Source organism: Clarias gariepinus, chromosome 24 (assembly GCF_024256425.1).
Source record: "Clarias gariepinus isolate MV-2021 ecotype Netherlands chromosome 24, CGAR_prim_01v2, whole genome shotgun sequence".
Lineage (NCBI taxonomy): Eukaryota > Metazoa > Chordata > Actinopteri > Siluriformes > Clariidae > Clarias > Clarias gariepinus.
Window position 1 is genome coordinate 10,983,898 of NC_071123.1, and position 20,339 is coordinate 11,004,236.

Sequence of the window (20,339 nt, forward strand, 5' to 3'; positions counted from 1 at the left end):
AAAAACATGTTTACCACTTTTACCGGTGCCAGTTCTAAGTCCTGTGAGAAAGAGCTTGTTGATTAGGGCTTATGCTGAAGCTGGCTTTAAGACAAAAAGAAAGCAAAATGAGAAAGTAAGTGTGTGTGCGTGTAGGTCTGTCTGTGTAAAGCCAGAAAGAAGGAGAATTAGGGACACATATTGGTGTAATGGACTTGGAACAAAGTGTTTTTAATTACACACAAGGCTATAAAAGCGCAGGAATTGGGCATGTGTATCTGCCTGCAAGAAGAACATGATTATAATTGATGCTATGAATCCATTGGCAGACATCAGCATTATGCAAAAATAAAACGACCAATATGTTTTTGAAAGAGAAAGAGGTGAGTCGAAGGAGAACAAGACTGGGAATGTGGAAAAAGAAAGCTGCTTTGGTAGGCAGTGAAGAGAGAGCGATGAGACAGAGAACGAGAGAGAGAGAGAGAGAGAGAGAGGTGCTGTGTGGCGTGGGCCCCGTGCTGTAAATTGCATCTGTTCCTAATTAGGGAGTGCTAATGAAGGCCCATGTTCGTCCTGATCCCACTGAGAGACGGCCTGGCGTGCAGCCTCTGTCACAAAGAGAAAGAGAGAGAAAGAGTGGGAGAAAGACACTGATGGCTGTAATAGCATTTGTTAACTCTATATCTTCTTCCCATGTTTCTATAATGAGATTACTCTTTATGCACAATTTTTATAAATCATGAACAAGTTGTTTCGATGCCATAGTTGCTGAGATCTTGTCCCTAGTGATGTATCGTTTCTTAGGGCACCTACATAGCAGAAGTCATACACTCACAAGTTGGTCATCGTAAACATCATCTTAAATTAATATTAAAGTATAAATAGGTTAAATAGTGAGGGAAGATAGTTGAAACTGTCTCATACACACACACACACACACAGGTGAACTTTAGACAAGCTTTATGTAGCTCATTTGTAGCTTGTGTGTTTGAGTGTGTGCGTCTGTGTGTGAGACCAGCAGGCGTAATTAGCAGAGATTTCTCAGATAACGAGTTTTTCCTCCAACAGCGAGGGACACAGTGAGGTCAGCCTATGCTGGACATTCCCACACCCTGTGGTGAATGCAGGTGGCCTCCCTCTCCACCACACCTTTCATAAAACCACACACACACACACACACACACGCATTTCTGCATCCTTACTAAAGACCTTAAGTTATCCCACACTTTCATTCTAATCTTTTATATCCCACCACGTTTATTCTCAGCAGACACAATTAATTTGGGGGATTTTTAAAGCTCTAAAATATGTATGAACACTAATTGGCCAAAAAGGTCCAGAAAAATTTTTCGTAAATTTTATATTTGACTGTCTTTAGTTTTGGAAATCCATTGATAATAGTGATAACCTGGTCATTCAGTACATTCAGGTCATCAGCTGACTTCATCATGTTGCTGAGCCTGATTAACTAAATTAACCCCAGATCATAACTCTGCCTCTGGTGTCTTATACAATGGACACTATGCATGATGGGTACATCGCTTCACGCGCTTCACCAGACTACATGACGTTTTTCCATCTCTCCAATGTTGAATCTTTATGCTCTCTAGCATGCTGAAGCCTTTTTCCTGACTTGTCTCACTAACAAGTGGTTTTCTTATGGCCACACAGCTGTTTAGTCCCAGTCCCATGAGTTCTCTTCACAGCAGGTGTGTGTGGCAATATTCTTACTTAACATAGCTGTGATTTCTGCTGCTGATTTTGATGTTGGTGATGCAACGTCACCAAGCATTTATGTGATCTCGTCCTGATTTATTTTTCTGATTACATTTCTTCCACAAGGTTTATAGTCATCCTTAAATGGTTTAATGCTCCCTTGAATGGTTCCTAACCTAACTGCAGTCATTTATTCATTTTCTTTGATTAATCCAGGTCAATAATTTGACCTTTCTAAAAATGTACTTGTCATTTTAAAGCAAAATAAAGACAAAATTGGTTTTAAAAATTGGTTCCATCAATCAGCTATATTTCTTATCCATACCATGTGTTTGGAGCCTGGGCATGGTACAACCACTTACACACTAAAGGCAATTTGGAAGCACCAATCAGCCGGCAATGCATGTCTTTGGACTGTCAGAGAAAACTCATCAGGCATGGAGAGAACACGCAAACTCCAGACAAACAGACTGGAAGCGAGATACACAGCCCCAATCCCAGAGGTGTGAGACAATAGCGCTAATCACTAAGCCACCATGCCACCTGCTTGCAACATCGTTATCACATTCAAGCCATAAAGCAAATACAATATATATGTTTACAGTGATTTTTAACAAGGTTATAGTCATCTTCATATTATAGTTAGTAAAATTCAGTGTATCAAGTATAGAAAACTGTAAACCAAATTTACCTATAAGAGTATGCATGCATGTATATTTTCCTTCTACTTTTACTATGCTTCTTGATACATAAAACATACTACCATAGAGCTTTGGTAAGGAAGCTACCCAACTGGAGAATTCATGTACTCACACAGCTGGGAGAAATTTACAGTACATAGCAAGTTATCACATAATTTCACCTAAAGGAATTCAGAATAACATAATTACAAACTCTGTAAATTGATGGAGTCTATAGTCCTATAAATCTTCTGTAGAATTCAGGCATATGAAACGCGCCTAGTGCCATCTCTGCTCTCTAAAAAAGTGATGGCATTCATGCACACACAATGGCAGCCTCGTGTTCCCCTCCCCTCCCCTCCCAATTACTGCCCCTGACAGGGGTAAATACGAGCTCTCCTCCACTCCTCCACCCCACCCCCCTTTCCCAGGGCTGATTTGACTCCTCCACAGCCCTTTGATCAGACTAAAGTTCATTAATGCTCTTATCTATCTTAATTAATTCTCAGGGTCATGGCGTCCCCACCAATGCTGACCTGAGTCCAGCTGATCCAGTGCTTTGTTCACATGAGCACAGAGTGGCCCGAGGCTCACAGTGGAAGTTGGCTGGTCTGGGATCGGCTCTAATCATAATCTGATAAGAGAGTTAGAAAACCAAGATAAGAAAGAATCAGAATTTGGAGCTCTATTTAACTGACTTCAAAGGCTCTGTGAGCAGATCTCCAACTTTATCTGATAGTTCTTCTTGATAGGACAATACAGTCCCTGTAAAACTTCCCCCAACCCCCTATTATGACTGTTGCATTACCCCAGATATGCCAAAGGGACTCAGCTTTAAATTAGGTCATACTGCCCTGATTCTGGCCTTCAACACGGGCCAATACTTGCATGCTTTGAGGTTTTATGAGCAGTTTCAAAATGAAGACCGCTGGCTGTGAAATCTCAGTTACTCATGTGCTCAGCTGGGCCTCCAAAACTGAGGACAAATGTTTGCGTCCTTCCAATACTGCAAACTAGGACAAAACACCTCTTGACTTTACACAGGAGTGAAGCAATGGCACACTCGTACCAAAGCAATTAATTCACAGCATGCTCGCCTGCCGTTCATTAGGACAAACCGGCTCGGAGGTAATCGAAGGCTAACCCATGCAATTAACAGGGGGGATTAGGTCTGTAAAGAAGACTCCAGATGCTACCACATGAGAAACTAAGCGAGCCACATTGCTCTCCGGTGCGAAATCTTCTACAACAGGATTATAGTACAGCATTAAGGCTGTGCATTTATTACAACACACCTAAAAACTCACATATTTTGCATGAAACAGTAATGTTCTAAATCTAGTGGTTGATTATAAAGTATAAACAGCTTTCTAATTTCACAATACAACTGTGCCAATGCTTCATCTGGATAATTGCATAGCATTATAACACACCATCACTGCTATAGATGGTAAACAATGAGCCAACATAAAACTGGGTTAGATGTGTACACATTTGTATGACTCTAGGAACGCTTGTTCCGTCCCTGCCTCAACCGTGCGACACTGTATCAATAATGATTAATTTCATTAATGACAGTCATGTTGTGCTGTAAGAGGTGTGTGTGCACGTATTTGTGTGGTGTGTGGGTGTGAGAGAGTAACTGAGCATGCAGTATATGTACAAAGTTATTTAGGAAGTGAGACTGGAAGGTGGGGTGTTAAAAAAAAAATTTAAAAAAAAACTCAAGTGAAGACCCTCGATGTTGCTAATTCATTTACAGATTTAATTAGATGGATGGAGCCCCTCACAGTTATTAAAACAGGGGGGGAGAAAATGTTGCCAGCACCGCAGCACTTTTTAATTATGGCTCCAGATCCCTGCTTGCTGACGTCTGGGGAACTGCTTAATTAAAATCCTCATTATTTTACTTTTAATTAGTTCCCCCCTCTTTTGTTTCCTCTCGCCATATGGCCATGTTCCGTGGTTAAATCAACTTAATTGAGCTAATTAAGCTGATCAGTTTAATTATTCAAAGCTCTCTGATTGGATGGGATTGTGGCCCAGTACCCCCCCACCACCACCACCACCACCCTCCTGTTTTTCATCACCCTCTCATAAAGTGTTTGTGTCATTCCATCCCCTCTTTCTCTGCTGTATTTCTTCTTCCTTCTTAGTGCTCAATAATGACATACATGTTAAATCTGATCAGTCTTGCTCCTGAGCAATTTGCACCCCAGGCACCTTTGGCTTGAAGCTAGCTCAGAGACCTTGAGTTCCACGAGCATGACTGGATATTGGAAAAATGTAGCTAAGGAAAGTCTCGTCCAGGTGAAAAAGCTGATATAACAATGCTAAGCTTTTCAACAAAGATTCTGGTTTTAGACATTTAGATTGTTGGATTAAGCCTTGACTTGTTTAACATTGTTGTATATTAAAAGCTTGATCTGTCACTTATGGTGTTCATTTTAGTTGTTTTACAATCAAGCTACTTGAATACTGACGAACCATCTGGACTACCCAATGAAAATAGACTCATGTTTAAATTCCCACCTCGTTTCTTTATTCAAAGTTGACCTGTTTCTAAATGTTTCAACAGTCCAGTACATACTCCGTCAACTCAACCTTCTAGTTTGTCAAATAAAACAGTGGACACAGCAAAAGTTTGTCATCAGGGCTAGCTGTAATATGCCCCCACCCACCTGTACATGCAAACACAGGCCGTTTGCCAAAACTCCTTGCTGTTCCTCTGTCATTGGATCCCAACAGCTGTGGAGTTTAAAGTGATGGCAGCTGGAAAACAAAATCAGCCATGGAGGTATGAATAGCAGGCAGAACAGAACACATGAGCATACGCACAGACAGAGCTTAAATAAAGAGAGTATTACTGTATAAGTGCCTTGTGTCAAAGATGCCAGCATATCATGTAATACCCCTCTCTTATCCTATAGCCTATATTGTATAAATGGCTGACCAGGAGACTGAGAACTGGATTACTGTAACACAATACAGCAGAGCACAAGGCCCATGCCAATTACAGTAGCTATTTGCTCCGTAGTACAGAATTTGGTCACCATAGATGATTTATCCATAAATACAACCACGGTTGCTGGGTGACCTTCAACTTGAAAATATTATACGTAATACAATGAACATATACGTACAATGCATACATGTATACAAATATACACAACTATAAATATGCATAAAAATATATATATATATGATGTATAAGAATATTTTATGCATAATATGTATAGCACAGATAGTGTGCTTGTCGTGTCTGCATCATCTCATTAAAAAAAACTCTCCCTCGTTTATATCTTTTTTTTTCTTTCTTCACACAACATGAAGTGAGGAAACAATGCAATTGCACCAATTTGCATGTGTCAATTTGTTTAATTAGTGAATTTGAAGAAAAGTGGGAAGAAAGACATACAGTTCCATAAAAAAGTGAAGACTTCTTGTACTGCACCTGAAAGAAAAGTTCTTTGCTCTGCTTTCAAGCAAAGCAGCTCGACACAGACCTGCTTCCCAACACTGTTAATTGGCTTTCGAATATGTCAGGCTAATTAGTAATGCACAGTTGAGGCTTGATTAGTCTGAATGTGAGGTGTAACTTGCATTGCCAGGGGATTTTTTTTTTTTTGAGACCCTTCCATCACCACCCTTTCCTTATCAAGATATGGAGATAATTGCAATTAGGATCATTTGCATACGTAAATGAATTTGTCTACTGCTATTTTTTTTTTGTACAATCCCAGCCTGTGAAATAAAGCACTGATAGCGTATCAGCACAGGCACATGTGTGGAGGATGTAAAGCTGCCAAGCACTGGATGAGTGTGACAATCAGAATAAAAAAATAATAATTTTGCATTTGCAATTTAAAGTCGTTGCAGTTAAAGTACTGAAAAAAACATGAAATATTGCCCACTGCGGCTGTGCTTTTTGATACTGTAATTGGGTTGTGTTTCAAGTCATAGAATATTCACAGAGACAGAATTAAAGCTTTAAACCAGACCACCTTTGTAAATGTGTAACACAATGACACTATCTGTATCTGTTTAGTGCTCAAATATATATATTTGGGATGCATTATATGTGCAATCGGTCAAATCTCTACAATGGACACAAAGGAAAAGATCAAACTCAACACTTGGTTCCTATTTTTAAAAAACTGTTATACTAACTGTTTTGCATTAAGCAATTATTCAACTTCACCCCACTCTTTTAAGAAAAGAACTTAAAACAGAACTTGATTAATTTAAGAAGTCACAGCTGGCTTTTACCCTTGCCCAAAAAACACATACACAGACCTAATGAGCTACACTTGGAACCCATTTTAGTCTGAATAAACATTTTTTTTCTAATCATAAAATTTAATTGGAAATGAACACCTTGTGATTGTGGGCCAAATGTAGCATTAAAACAAGTAAGGATGCTTTATTCAGCTAATTAAATAAACAAGATATAGGGGGAGGAGGTTAATGCCAAAAAGCAATTAGAGAAACACCATAGTGGGCAAACTTCTCAAACCTCAGCAAATCAGCTTTAATGAATAGAGGGGAATGAAGGGTAGATGTATAGAGAAATTATGGCAACGAGGTTGAGAAAGAACAAAAAAAAACCTGGATTATGTAGTTAGCTGTTGGAGCACGGTTAACAATGCTGTAGTAGAGAAGGTTTTTTGTGAGCATCAGATTAAAGTCAAATTAGGTAGAAGGAAAGAAAAGAGCAGAATCCAAGCCTGGAGCACATCACACTCTTAATTGCATTCTGTAATGACTGAGGCTTGAGTGTTTGAATTCCATTCCTGAGGGTAATCGACCATGCTTTTCAGACCAGAGAGGTGCCCTACCTTTCTCTCTCACACACACACACACACACACACACACACAATTTGTCTTATTCTCCTTGTGAGTATCTTTCACTGACATACTTATTAATGGCGGTAATTAATGCTATACCTACTCCTAGATCTAACACTAACTTTAGCCTTAGTAACCAATTGAAAATCGTTTTTTTAAACAAAAGCTGTAACCAAATGTCTCCACAATGTCCGTTACCGCAACCCCCCCCCCCCCCCAAACACTCATAACTCAGCCTCATCATACCCAGAAACCATATCATTTTAACCTGAACAAATTTTACACGACCATACATATTGGTTATAGTTATTTAATAAGTACTTTTTAGCTATACAGATATATCATTTTAAATGCACTTTTGCTCAGAAACACAAAAAGTCAGCTGCTGAGCGCACATTACAACAGTAAAAGACAAGAATACATACATTTGTATTCTATTCTCCTTGTTTCCTAACCCGGGACATCAGTACATCAGGCCCACAGAAACACAAACTCCTGCCAATGACGTGAAACAAGCAAACACCAGCAGTACAAAACTCACAATCAGAAGTTATGAAAATTGTGTTTTTACAGAGTATAAACCACAAAAATGTCAGGTCTCTCTCTGTTGGAAGAAAAAAAAAACAATCACCATTATCCATTAGCAGTAACAATGTCCACTGCACTTAACTGTCAGGAGTGTTTCGCATAACATCCACGCTGTCCTCTAGGGGAACAAAAAGTGTCTTAATATCGAACGTCAGCCTCCTTTCCTCATCCTCTGTGTTTAGGGTTTATCAGCAGGGTTCGTTTAATGCCATCCCACAGACAACATTAACAGAAACTTTAATCTTCTCTGCTCACTCATCTTACCCTGAACACGAAGGACGAAGCTCTTCCAGCCACAGAGAGCTCAGTTTAAAAAGACATGAACTTCTGTTTTTCGAGCAAAGCCGTTTAGAGTCCGTTAAGGTGTGTTCATCTGCAGAATGGAGGGACATCAGCGCTTTTTGAAGCAAGGTAAAGATGTAGAGGAGGAGTAAAGATTCAGAGAAAAAGAAGGACAAATCTGAAGGCACGCTGTGCTGTGCTGAGTCTTTGTCCCTTTAACATACCTACAGAAAGAGAGAGAGAGATTTAACTGTCAGATGTTTGAGCAGATATGCTAGTACTTCAAAAGGCAGATAGCTTTACAATAAAGTATTTTTTAATTAATTTTCATTACATACAAGTTTATTTGTCTACAGTAAAAGAAACAAACAACTGAATTACCAATTGTCCCTATATTGTCCCTAGTGGCTTTAGTCAATTTATATATAAAAAATCCGGGAATGTCCATAAATATCGATAAAGTTAGGTATCTATCTATCTATACAGCATCAAGGGGGGGCAAAATAATGAGATTTTTTTTTCCACACTGTGGGGCTCTGTTTCAGCTCTGACTGACCAGGCCAAAGCGTAGTTGATGTAGTTGAAATAAAATAATTAAAAGTAAAATAAAAATAAAATAAAAAAAATCCAATGTCTGATTTTACAGAAAAATAGCAATATGTTTTCCGAAGATTTTCTCAAAAATGGGCATTTATTATTGAACGCTTTAATGTTATGCCTTAATCTAAAGTAAGAGTATGTAAGAAAATGTAGTGGAATCTATGTTTATGTCATGGCAGATATTTACTGCCCATTGATGGAGCCTTATGCATCCCTGATAAACACTTCTACTCTTTTTAAAGTTTCCAGAAATTCTTATATTAAATTCAACAGGATTTTTTTTTTTGTACTCCTTTTCAGTTTCCCTCCAGTTGTTTTTAACTTCATGCTAAAAACATTATTTTGTGTATGGCATCATCCTTTACATTATTTCCCTCATAGCTTGCATGTGTTGCATTTTTTTGGAATTAATATATACAATATATCACCGTAATACTTGTTTCAAAAAACTACATTAGATCATTTTTGTATAATACTGCCTTTGCAATATAAATATGGCAAGTATCCTAAAGTACTTTAAGAAGTTTCTAAATTTACTTGTGTGTCTGTGAGGGTGTACCCCACCTAGTGCCCCAAGTGCCCTGGGATAGGCTTAAGGCCTCCCGTGACCCTGTGCAGGGTAAGAGGTTGATTGTGTGAGTGAGTGCCTTTGTGTGCTGTGGGCAATATCTCGAACATTCCTGAAGGGCATTTCTGTTGGGTTTTAGTTGAACTATTTTGGGCAGTGTTTACCCACATCAAAGCAGACACTGTAGAGATTGATGGAGATTCTGTATCACCTTTTGGTCAGGCAGAAGCGTGCTGCTTTGTAGTGGGGCCAGGTGACTGCTGAGCATGCCTCCCCCAGGCCGGTCATGCTCACAAAAGATGGTGCCATTGACGTAGTGAAATCTGTCCCCGGGCACCAGCCGGTTCCGACATGTAGCACATGTGAAACACTGGAATAAAGGAGAAGGAACAGGGTAAATTAAACTTTTCACAGTGCACAAGAATGTGACATCAACTCATTGATGTTTAAAATAAAATATTAAATTTAGCTATATTCCTAAATGCATTTTTACCATTGTAACTCATTTAGTGTGTGTTTTCTGGTGTTCTACTGTTTGACATTGTTTATGGAAAGCTAATTATCTCACCAACCATAAACTATATATATATATATATATATATGGAAAATTAAGCACTTTTGTAAGTCGCTCTGGATAAGATCGTCTGCCATATGCCCAAATGTAAATGTATCCATAAACAATAATACAAAGTGCTGTGCAAAAGACTCAAGCTACAGCTCACTTCTTAATATTAAATTAAATAAAACAAATGAAAGTTAAATTAAAGAAATATAACCAAATGTTTTACTAAAACAGGCTGCAAAGTACTTAAAGATACTGTACAACTTAAAAAATCGTCTATGCAACAAGCTCAGCAGCAACCCCATTTCCCCTCTTGTATGTTCCAACCATTCAGCATCAACAGTATACTAATCACCAGCCTGATCATCTGTCATCATCTGCATGCATTTCTCACTGGTTCATGCCTTAATTTAGATTGGGGTTTTTTTAATGCTCGAATAATCAATAGGTCATTCTGTGGCCTTAAATAAAAATATTCCTGAAACTGGTCAGATACAGGGACTGGGCTAAAAATGAACCAAAACTTGCGAAATATAAAAGCCAAAAAAGTCTTTCAAGAAGCCTGGAGAACTATTTCTCAAGACTACATTAAAATACAAGAAAATCTGGTTCTCACTGACTATGATGTCACAAAGTATTACACAAAAATTCCTGCACTGTAGACTCACCTTCAGGTGGTAGACATTGCCCTGTGCCCTCATCACCATCTCGCTGGCTGGAATCGACTGACCACATGCACTGCAAGCCCCACTGTGTCCAAACAACCTACAACAAGAAATGTAATGGTCAAAAGATGTTCTTGTACAGAAAAAGCAGCCTATAATGAGCTAAAAAGGGCACGATTAAACTTTTACGAGTAAATGTTATCTACTGTTTCAATGAAGTGGCGCAAATTCTTCATGTACTGTGTCGCCACAAACTGCTCCCATCATGCCCTTTGTGAAAGATCATACCTATCATTATTTTTATCAGATCAAAAAATACAGTAAGTAAAGAGTAAAGAGTTAAAAGCACAGCTGGGATGTTGGGTTTGGGTCAATAAAGAAGACCATAAATTGAGTACTGGAGCCTTGTACTGTAGGTCTCCATGGCAAGGTACCAACGCCCTCCAGGCGCTGACGACACCCTATCTGCTAATACGGTATAATTGGTGGCAGTGGGAGGAACCTGGCTATGGAGCCTTGCTTCCTCATTAGGGTATACTTGGATGGCCTACTGCATGCATAGGAAATTTTAGAAGAACACTCAAATGGGTACAAGCCTTACTCTTGAGCTTGATTAAGAAAAAAATCTCCACGCAAGCTCAATAAATTTAGTAGGGTATAAAGCATATAAAATATATACGTACAGCTCTAAAGTGATTTTAAACCCTTGCCAGTGCCATGTTTTCATAATCCATTTTAATACTTCATGCAGAGTAAGCTGGGCTTACAGGACCAAAACTGTAGAGACATATTTAAAGAATTATTCAATCAGTAAATAAATTAATAAATTCAGTAATAACTATAATGCATAATGAAGAAATTCATCATGCCCTTTGATTTTGAATAAATAAACTTGACCGGAATAAAGTGTTACTGAGGATTATAAATAAATAATAAAGTTTTTTATTATGTGATTCTAAGTTACGAGAAACACTCTCATTAAAAAGACTTTTTTTCTCAGGTGGAGGCCTTTTTTTTTTTTTATATACAAAATGCATCCCACGCAATTATGCAAATACACTCTGAGCAACACAAAATTGGTTTGCATGTGTCACCTGCATTCTGAGCTCCACATAGGGAACACGGGCACTTAATTTCGACAGAGCTATTTTGGGATAATTTGCTTTTTTAGTAATGAAATTTATCGTCTTCACGCAAAAAAATTCAAGCACATTTCTCCGACGATCAGGTTCCATTTGTGTCAAGGTATGTTAAATGTATAAATGTCATGAGCCACTAACTCTGCTCACAGTTTCTTTGCACCCAGGAGTGTTTTATCACATATACTTTTAGTCACAGATAGTCTGGTGATCAGGCCGCAGCTGCTGTCTTTCTCTTACTTTATTTTTTTTTCCCCCCTATCCTTCCTCCTTACTATCGCTATCCTGGCACCGAACATAGCCACAGTAATGAATTTTTGATCTTAATCCAAACAGTAATTTAATAAGGGGGAGGCAGAAAGCTGCACTGTTCATCCTAATTAATGCTCCCTTCTTTTATCGGACCTCAGGCTCCGAGCCGCGCCATTTGGCAAAGAATCTTTGCCCTTTTGATTAGCTACAGTACATTATACATATTTAATATGCTGCAGTTTGAATACGCTTTACAGTGTGCTCGCAGGCAAGAAAAGTAATATGCTGTCCCAAACCGGAACATATATATTTGTGGGCAAACTTTCCGGACATCTAAACATTCTGCTTTTATTTTCCAACCACAATCAGGATGTACAAGAATGTACAGTACAACACTCACCCTGTACAAACAACAAAAAAAAAACCCTAATAACAAAATGTATAGCGGTCATTCATTATTAATATTATATAAAAGATGTTTTTTTTTGTTTTTACAAACAAAATTTGACCTAGAACAGAGAACTATGCTGCAACTTAAAATGGAATCCTCATGCTAGGACTGTGGTCATGTTAAATGCTTTGTTTGTTTTTCAATAAAGGCCAGATTGCCATCTTAATCTCAGGCTGAGTATGACTTAGGATCTCCATCCATGTCTGTCGTTAGGACGCGGCGCCAGCCAGATGTTATCTGCCGCCTTGCACCATTCGAGCACTTTTTTGGGGGTCTGCAAGCCTCTTTTCCCTTGGGACCCAGCAAATGGGACACTGAGCACAGGCAAAGGCAATAAACTATCAGTGTGGTTAAACCAAGCATTCTCAACACACTTGGCACTGTGCTGATCAGTGTGGGCACCGGTGCCATACGGTCATGGGCCAATGCACCACCGCACACATCCAAACAAGTAGAGGTCAGTTTCAAAGCACCTCATAATTGCAAACAAATCTAATCTGTTCACCTCTGGAATTCAGCGCAAAACTCACGAAAGGACAGAGGGCGAAGAGAACTGGGTCATCTCAGTCACAGCATGCAAGCAAGCGGAAATAGTCATTAACTAATACCACAAGATTTTTGGATTTGAAAGAAAAGTACAGAAGAGGTCGAAATTTTAAAGCATAAGAAAATGTGTGTGTGTTTTTTTTAATGACTTGGCAATGCATTCCGGCTTCATCCCTGATTTAGCGGTTACACTGTATTTCTAACCATGCTTTCTAACATGGCTTAAGCTAATCAAGCCTTGATGCATGGGCACGTCTTGAAGGTCGGCTCTTTTTGGGACAGGAACACATGAAAGGAGTGTGGGAGGCCATCGAGGGATGTGGCTGCTCCCAGGCCCATGTTGCACACACCCACACAGTTCCTGTCATGACGGAGACATTTTATATTCTCTTGTCCTGGCTACTGTATGTGCACACAGCTTGGTTCCCAACAGGAAAATAAGCTACAGATGGCTTCAGTAAGGCTACACTCCTCAGTGTGGTACAACACGGATGGCCGCGTCAGCCATTAGGTAGAACATATGCATGCAATCATGCTTATGGAAGCTTATGAAAACAAGACGCTCCTCATTTTGGTTTCATGCTGGATAAAATTAACATGGACTTTGAAGTAATATTTTGATTTCAGACGGATAAACACAAACACCATCAATTTGAGTGGGAAAATGTAGGCAATAACAGTTAGAACAACATTTTCTTGGTTTATCATAAATCTATATTAATATGCTATTTATTATTTGTGTTCCACAACATATGGTAATTACAAACAAATGTAGCACAGGATCATTGCATATTTCGCCATCTTGAGTTACATAGATTTCTTATTAACTTTGTGCTCATAAATTTGCTCCCATTATGCTTGAGGTACCTGATGTAGTCGTTTCTGCAGAGGATCATGCCCCCTTTGCTGTAGCAGGTGGTGCCGATCTCACCCAGCTGTGCCTGGCAGCATGAGCACTTCAGGCAGCGTGTGTGCCAATAGCGCTCCATGGAGAAGAGCAGGAAGCGGTCAGAGATGCGGCCACCGCAGCCGGCACACAAACGGCCTCCTCCTCCTCCACCTCCTCCTCCACCTGTTACAGCCACAGCTGACGACTCCACACGGCTATTCACCATCACGGGACTGGAATTGGAAAAACTGCAATAAGCAAATGCTAAATAGACTGGAATTAAATTGTGACATCTGGATTAATACTCATGAGCACTCATCAACACGTCTGGCAAAACCATTAGCGTTTAACAGTCTGTACTCTGTATAAAATATCACAAGATAATTCTAAGTTTCATATTCCATTTTTGTGGATTACTCACTTGAATTAAACATCATTATCCCTCCCAAAAAAACTTTTTCCCCCCTGCCTATGACTCACCTTCTATAATTGTGAACGGTCTATGCGCAGGACACATGTTCCTTTTTCTGAGAATAATCTAACTGCTGTATGGAGGATTTGCACCTTTTACCAACTGCTGCTTTTAATAATCAAGCATGTCCCGTTGTTATCCTAGCACTCTTACCTACAATACGAGAAAACTGAACACTTTCAACATATACTATATATATCTGCACCTGTAAGGAACGCAATCCCACTATCTTGCGTCATCCAGACAAGGATAGGTTTCATTTAGAATTTGGTTCATGTCAAGGTTTCAAACAGTATACAGTATTTTTTTAAGCAAACCAGAATGACAAAAACAAGCCAACTAATTCAGACTTGCACATTGTCATTAAAATTCATAGTAAAGGGGCTAGATCAGGCTTGAAGTTAAGCACAAATGCATCAGGATTGACTGATGCATTATACCGAAAGATTGCATGGTCATGAAATGTTATTTGAAGTATTTTGTGAATCTGGTTACATGTACAGCTTAAGCTGTCATTTGTAAATACAGTGTTCTAATTGTAAACCAAGATAAAATATTATTAAAATAACATCACATGAAAAAAATAAAAACCGTCACAACAGATAACGGGTAATCGCTTCTACCGGGTTAAGGAAAGGGCTGAGACCAACACATTACGAGGCTCTGACGTGAAGCAAAGAAGGAAAGAGCTGTGCTTTATGCTTATCTCAGGCTCTTGCGCATGTCATTTCCTCTCTGTGTTCTCCTGAAAAAAGGTCAACCAGCAGCAGACAGGAGATGCTAAAGCAAGGCCAGGGGCCATAACTGAGCTGTTCTGATTGAAGAGGTCAAGCTGGGGTCAGCATAATGATGGAAGGCAACAGGAAGGCTGCGTGTGACCTGCTCCAACCAAACTCAAAGACTTCTTTCAATGTAAATTTTTCTCTCCGGGCTCATTGCTGGCCACATACTTTCCCACGATCACTTTGGATGCACAAATACAGATATATAAAGAACCACTGCAGTAAAATCAAGACAATGTGATACATGTATTGGCAAAGTACAAACATATTTACCACATAAGCCATGTAAACAGTCAGGCAACACAATCAAGCTTTCTGTCCGTAATGCAACTCGAGCCTCTTTCCCTCAGCCTTCCGTTGGCCATGTCGAGTGTTTCACTAGCCAAGAGCTTTAAAGCTGCTGAAGCACTGATTGCCTTACCCAGATTGATTAGGATCATCCCGCTCCATTGTTTTGAACAAAAATGATTCCAGAAGGAAGACGATTTCTTTTTCTTCTTCTTTAGGTAATCTTGAAAGTACGTTTGTCTGTAATGCTGCCGTACTTTCAACACTGAAAACTGGATAAACAGGTCTAATATCCCTGTGCGGCAGGCTGCGTAAGCACTTCCTCTGCAAATAGGGTGACACGTTCCAAATATCCTAAATCTGACATGAAGCTACACGCCTGGCTTCCTGCTGGCGGACTGACTATCTGCCTGTTCCAACCAATTCCAACACCAATGACTATAAACCTGAATATACTGAGCAGTAGATTAGATTAGTATATACTTTTGCAGATATGTATGATCAATTGGATTTCTTGTAAACTTTCTATTAAAATAAGTTCATATTGTTTTGATACATCATGAGAGTTCATTTATGCATTGTTACTGACCAACCCCCAAATGCAACCCTTTCTGCACAGAAAGGGCTACGGGCTGCGAACTGCTTACAACTCCCTGCACTTTTCAAAAGCAGCACTTCAAATACTTCTGCCTGCAGTTCATTTCACGAGAATGCAAATCCCTGGCTTTTTAATCATCCCTCTGCCGCAGACCTGAGAGTGAGAGACAATGCTCATAAATGGGACCCTGGGGGAATATCACACACACACACCGCTGTTGCAATGCAGAACAATTATATTATCCCTCTGAGAACTTGGGTAAACTAATCCTCCTCTAAACACTCAAGCTACAGGTTTAAAACGCGCCTTATCTACTCTCTTGCAGAACTTTTGCTCGGCTCCGTGTGCACTTTAGACGAGCATTGAGGAGGACCAGGTTTAAGATTTCACAAAGTGAAATAAAAAATCAGAACGAAGCTAAAAGCAGATGTCAAGTTCGAGTCTTGGTTTTAGAAATAAATGGAACCAGAGAAAATGGTTTCAACTGTGCTCTAAACAAATCGCGCTGTTTAACAGCACGACTGAGTGTCGATCAATAAGAGTCGATTCACCAGAGAGTCGATTCTCCAAAGAGTCGATACATCAAAAAATATCACGTATAGACGATGACATACAAAAAACACAAGACCGTGTTATTACTTAATATCACTTATAATATACCACAAGCATCACTTGACTGGTATAAATGTGCTTAATTAAAAATTACAGCAAAACACGCTCACACAGCCCCGTGCACGCTGAAGCGGCCAAACCCTACCTGTCCCAAACAGAGTTTATTAGCCAGGTTAGCTCTGCAGGTTTAAAGGAGTGTTACCCCATGCTAGTGTACTGCGTGTACTTGAACCTTTTTATACTGTTTACGTAAAGTATTTTACAGTTAGTATTTATGATTCATATTTTACAGAATCGATTCTTTAGAAATCGACTCCTCCCTAAATCTGCCCTAGTAAACAGTTGCATTGGTGAATACAATAAAGTACTGTTTTGAGCGTGTGTTTAGTATTTATTCGGGTAATTAAAATGAATTAACTAAAACTAAGTTTGTTGGAGTTACTTTTAAAAAAAAAAGATGAAGGACTTTTAGCTCTTAGAAACTCTATTACTTCTGCATTGTGATTAAAACGACACCATGCGATAAATTAAAAGGCCAGAGAGAAAGACCACAGAGAGGAGAGATGACCGACCGCTCGGTTCCGCTCCGTCGGCGGTACTGATTGATGAAATAAGCAGGAAACCGGGGCGCGAGCTAATGAAGAGAAACACAACGCCGCCCCTGTGCGCGCGCACAGACTGATGGATTGCGCACGAGAGCGATGGCTCCGTTTATTGAGACAAATCACATGGCGTTAATCGGCGTGCTAATCGTGTCTAGGGGAACTCGACTGGGTGTTTTAAACATTTTAAGCCTTCATGAATAAGCTTCTAAAGTTCTTATGAAAAAAAAAATACAATCAAGTTTGTGTACATACGGTTGAAAAAAATCGTGTGTTTCTTGCTTTGGAGCATACACTGCAGCTTGCTTATCCAAATAAATAAAATGCCTATTTAACCTGCTTAAACACACAGGTCAAAAGTTTGTTGACATTTTTAACAACTGCGTTGTTCATTGCATTACTTCTGATGACAAAACTGAATTTCATGTTCAAAGGACAAATATAGGTGTACTGCTTTTATACTTAACTATGCGCATATGCCAGACTGAGTGACGCGTAATTGCCTAATTAAAATAAATAGCCTAAGTCCGAGCGCTCAGTGCAGCTTTAGTCTCTATAAATAGCAGCAGAAGCCAGTGAGTAATAAGCAGAGCCTGCTGGAACTAAGGCACTTCAGTAATATATCCTCCTCTTTTAATAATGCGCTCTGGGGCCATAACTGCACGCCTCACCATTTCATTACAACAGCTTGCTCTCTCTCTCTCTCTCTCTCTTTAAATTAACACTCCGGCGATGGCTGAGACTCCCTATTGAGGATAAATTCTGCACAAGAGAGACGAGAAGTCTCCACAGAAGTGGCCTAGAAGTCGGCAAAAGTGGGTTCCTCTAGCAAGGGAGTTTTAGACTCATGAAGGAAAACAGAGGAAAAGAAATGAATTCACACAGTAATCCCATGTGCAATCGTATTAAAGTCTAAAACGTGCTGAAAAGGTGTTGTTATGAATTGGTGTTGTTATGAAAGACGAAATCGGATGTCTCGGATACGATGTCAAGAATAAATCAAATACTGAAAGAAGAGTGTTTGCGATTTGTAATAAGTTGCACATACCTGTTTTATCCGATGGAGACTGTATAGGGAATGTCACCAAACTGTTCGAAGAAATTATGTTTTTCTTCTTCTTTTTTTTAACGCCTCGTAGAAAATCACACCGATCGATAATCCGAGTTGCGCAAAAGTAACTTCAGCTCAGGTCTCCCCTCCGGCGTGCTCCGTGTGTCCGCCCCTGATCATCACAATGTCTGCATGTACACAGATCTGCTGACTAACAGCCTGGTCGCTTTAAATGTGCCGTTACAGGACCAGTGGAAGGTTGTCACATGATTTAACACCTAGAGCGAAGACGAAGTGAGTCGCTTTTCCCGTCATCAATTTGCGCTTAAATTATAGCAGAACAACGAGCAGTAGTCAACGCTTTTGAAGACCCACCTCTGGTGACGTGTCAGAGATGCAGCCAATCAGCGATCAGGAGGGCGGAGCGGTAATCTGACAGAATGATCGATGTGGATTTGAGCAACTTTTGCCTACTTGAGGCTAATTTAAATGGTCCATAATCACCACCGCAGAGCGACGATTTAATAACTCGGTTTGTTCGCTGCGTGAGAGCAGACTGTCTTCTTCTCCAGCACGCCTCTTTAATTCAGATTTTGTTCACCAAGCCCTAATATGCATTCTTTCTTTAATAGTTTGACAGATGTGGAGGGCTTCAAACTGCAGCTGTAAAGCGAGAATTGCAAGTCGATCGACATCTGCGAACATCTGGCTGGCTGGTGATTCAATTACAGCTTCGCTTTAACTAACGCCAGACCTGTCAGATTTGCCGTGATTTACATTAATGGCCTGATGAGGCGCATATCAGGCTCAGGTCTCCTTCATCTGGATCATACTGTCTGTTTCCCTCTGCAGTATCCCAATGGCACCTGATTGCAAAGCCGAATTTCTCCTAAATAACTGGGGAATTCATATTTAGACCATTCATATTACTAATGCTGTGATCTGTAATCGTAATTCAGTAAATTTCTTTTTAAACATGGATCAATGCATGATTATATTTCAATACAAGCTCAAGGTTATTGTACAAGCCTATTAATTTTGGTGAATAACTTAGGCGTACATTTTGGATACCTGTTTCTGGTTGTCTTGACCTTGAAACTGTAATTTGTCAGTGTACAAAAAAGTTGATGAAAACTCACCTAAGTACAGAATGAGAGAGGGTTGTCCTCAAGAGATCTTTGAAAACCATGTAGACGTCTTTCAGAAGGACCAGGCTGACCAGGTCAGCTAATTTGTTAGATTCAATTATATTAATGTTAGAGCATTTTAATTTTCAAGATTACTAGATTACTCATTTGTCTGTGGGATTTTCACTTCTAGACATGCTTAAGATGGAAATATATTCTATTCATATAAACAAATAATCGTAATGCGTATATTTTGATGCATATATTCGATCATAAACCTTTAAATGTCTATTCACTTCTTGCAAGTTTTTGCTCAACTTTAGTACTTCAAGCATGTGTCTTTTACATAAAAATGTTAATGTACACAATACGTATCCTTTGTGAGTATACCCCAGTAAAATGTACAGTTTAGCACCCTTTTTTGCATTGTGGTCAATTTTATTAGTTAGTTAGTTAGTTAGGTAGTTTGTTTGTTTGTTTGTTTGTTTGTTTGTTTGTTTGTTGATCTCCAGGCAAGGTGATCAGCTAAGCACAGGGACATAATTAGGCTTCATTAGCAGACATAAGTGAATTGGCCTACTTCCATCCATTCATTTAGGAAGCTTTAATGAATATAATACAGTATGATTACTAAGTCAATTATCAAATACATTTAAATGGTGTATAAAAAATAAGTTTTTTGTTGTTTTTTTGGTTCCACATAAAACCTAATTTGTACATTTATAGGTTGGCCTACAGCACAGCAAATAAAAGAGAAATAAATAAGAATCACTATCATGAGGACAATTTGTATGTATGTATTAAGCACTTTACACTGACCCTGTGTAAACGCTTTAAACACTTTATTTTCTCTTTTTGTAAAAACAGCATACCAAACACACACTATCGTACTGTATAGTTTACCTAAATATATAGTGCCCACTTTTCACTAATTTCAGATGTAACCGTAATGTCGACCGCCATCTAGTGGTCGATTACCGGAAGTTCAACTTGTGCGGAGTTATTTCAGTTGTGAGAAACCTTTTTAAAATACATTTTTATT

The 20,339-nt window shown here is 39.2% G+C and overlaps 1 protein-coding gene and 1 long non-coding RNA gene across 5 annotated transcripts; both read right to left on the reverse strand.

The window, feature by feature from the left end:
* Positions 1-243: 243 nt before the first annotated feature.
* LOC128511853 (uncharacterized) lies at positions 244-5,909 on the reverse strand. 2 transcript variants are annotated; one of them, XR_008356217.1, is made up of 3 exons: positions 5,830-5,909; positions 5,057-5,147; positions 244-587 (listed from the first exon to the last, which is right to left on the reverse strand). It is a non-coding gene; the product is annotated as an uncharacterized LOC128511853 (long non-coding RNA). The 2 variants fall into 2 exon arrangements; XR_008356216.1 differs by having other exon boundaries at positions 5,794-5,880.
* Positions 5,910-7,519: 1,610 nt separating this feature from the next.
* On the reverse strand, positions 7,520-18,509 carry lmo4a (LIM domain only 4a). 3 transcript variants are annotated; one of them, XM_053484720.1, is made up of 5 exons: positions 18,168-18,509; positions 13,744-13,998; positions 10,492-10,588; positions 9,473-9,631; positions 7,520-8,317 (listed from the first exon to the last, which is right to left on the reverse strand). In XM_053484720.1, exons 2-5 carry the CDS (start codon positions 13,989-13,991, stop codon positions 8,309-8,311), a joined length of 513 nt encoding a protein of 170 aa, XP_053340695.1. In that variant the 5' UTR covers positions 13,992-13,998; positions 18,168-18,509; the 3' UTR covers positions 7,520-8,308. The 3 variants fall into 3 exon arrangements, with proteins under 3 accessions (XP_053340695.1, XP_053340693.1, XP_053340694.1); XM_053484718.1 differs by lacking the exon at positions 18,168-18,509 and adding an exon at positions 15,441-15,576; XM_053484719.1 differs by lacking the exon at positions 18,168-18,509 and adding an exon at positions 15,293-15,412.
* Positions 18,510-20,339: the final 1,830 nt, after the last annotated feature.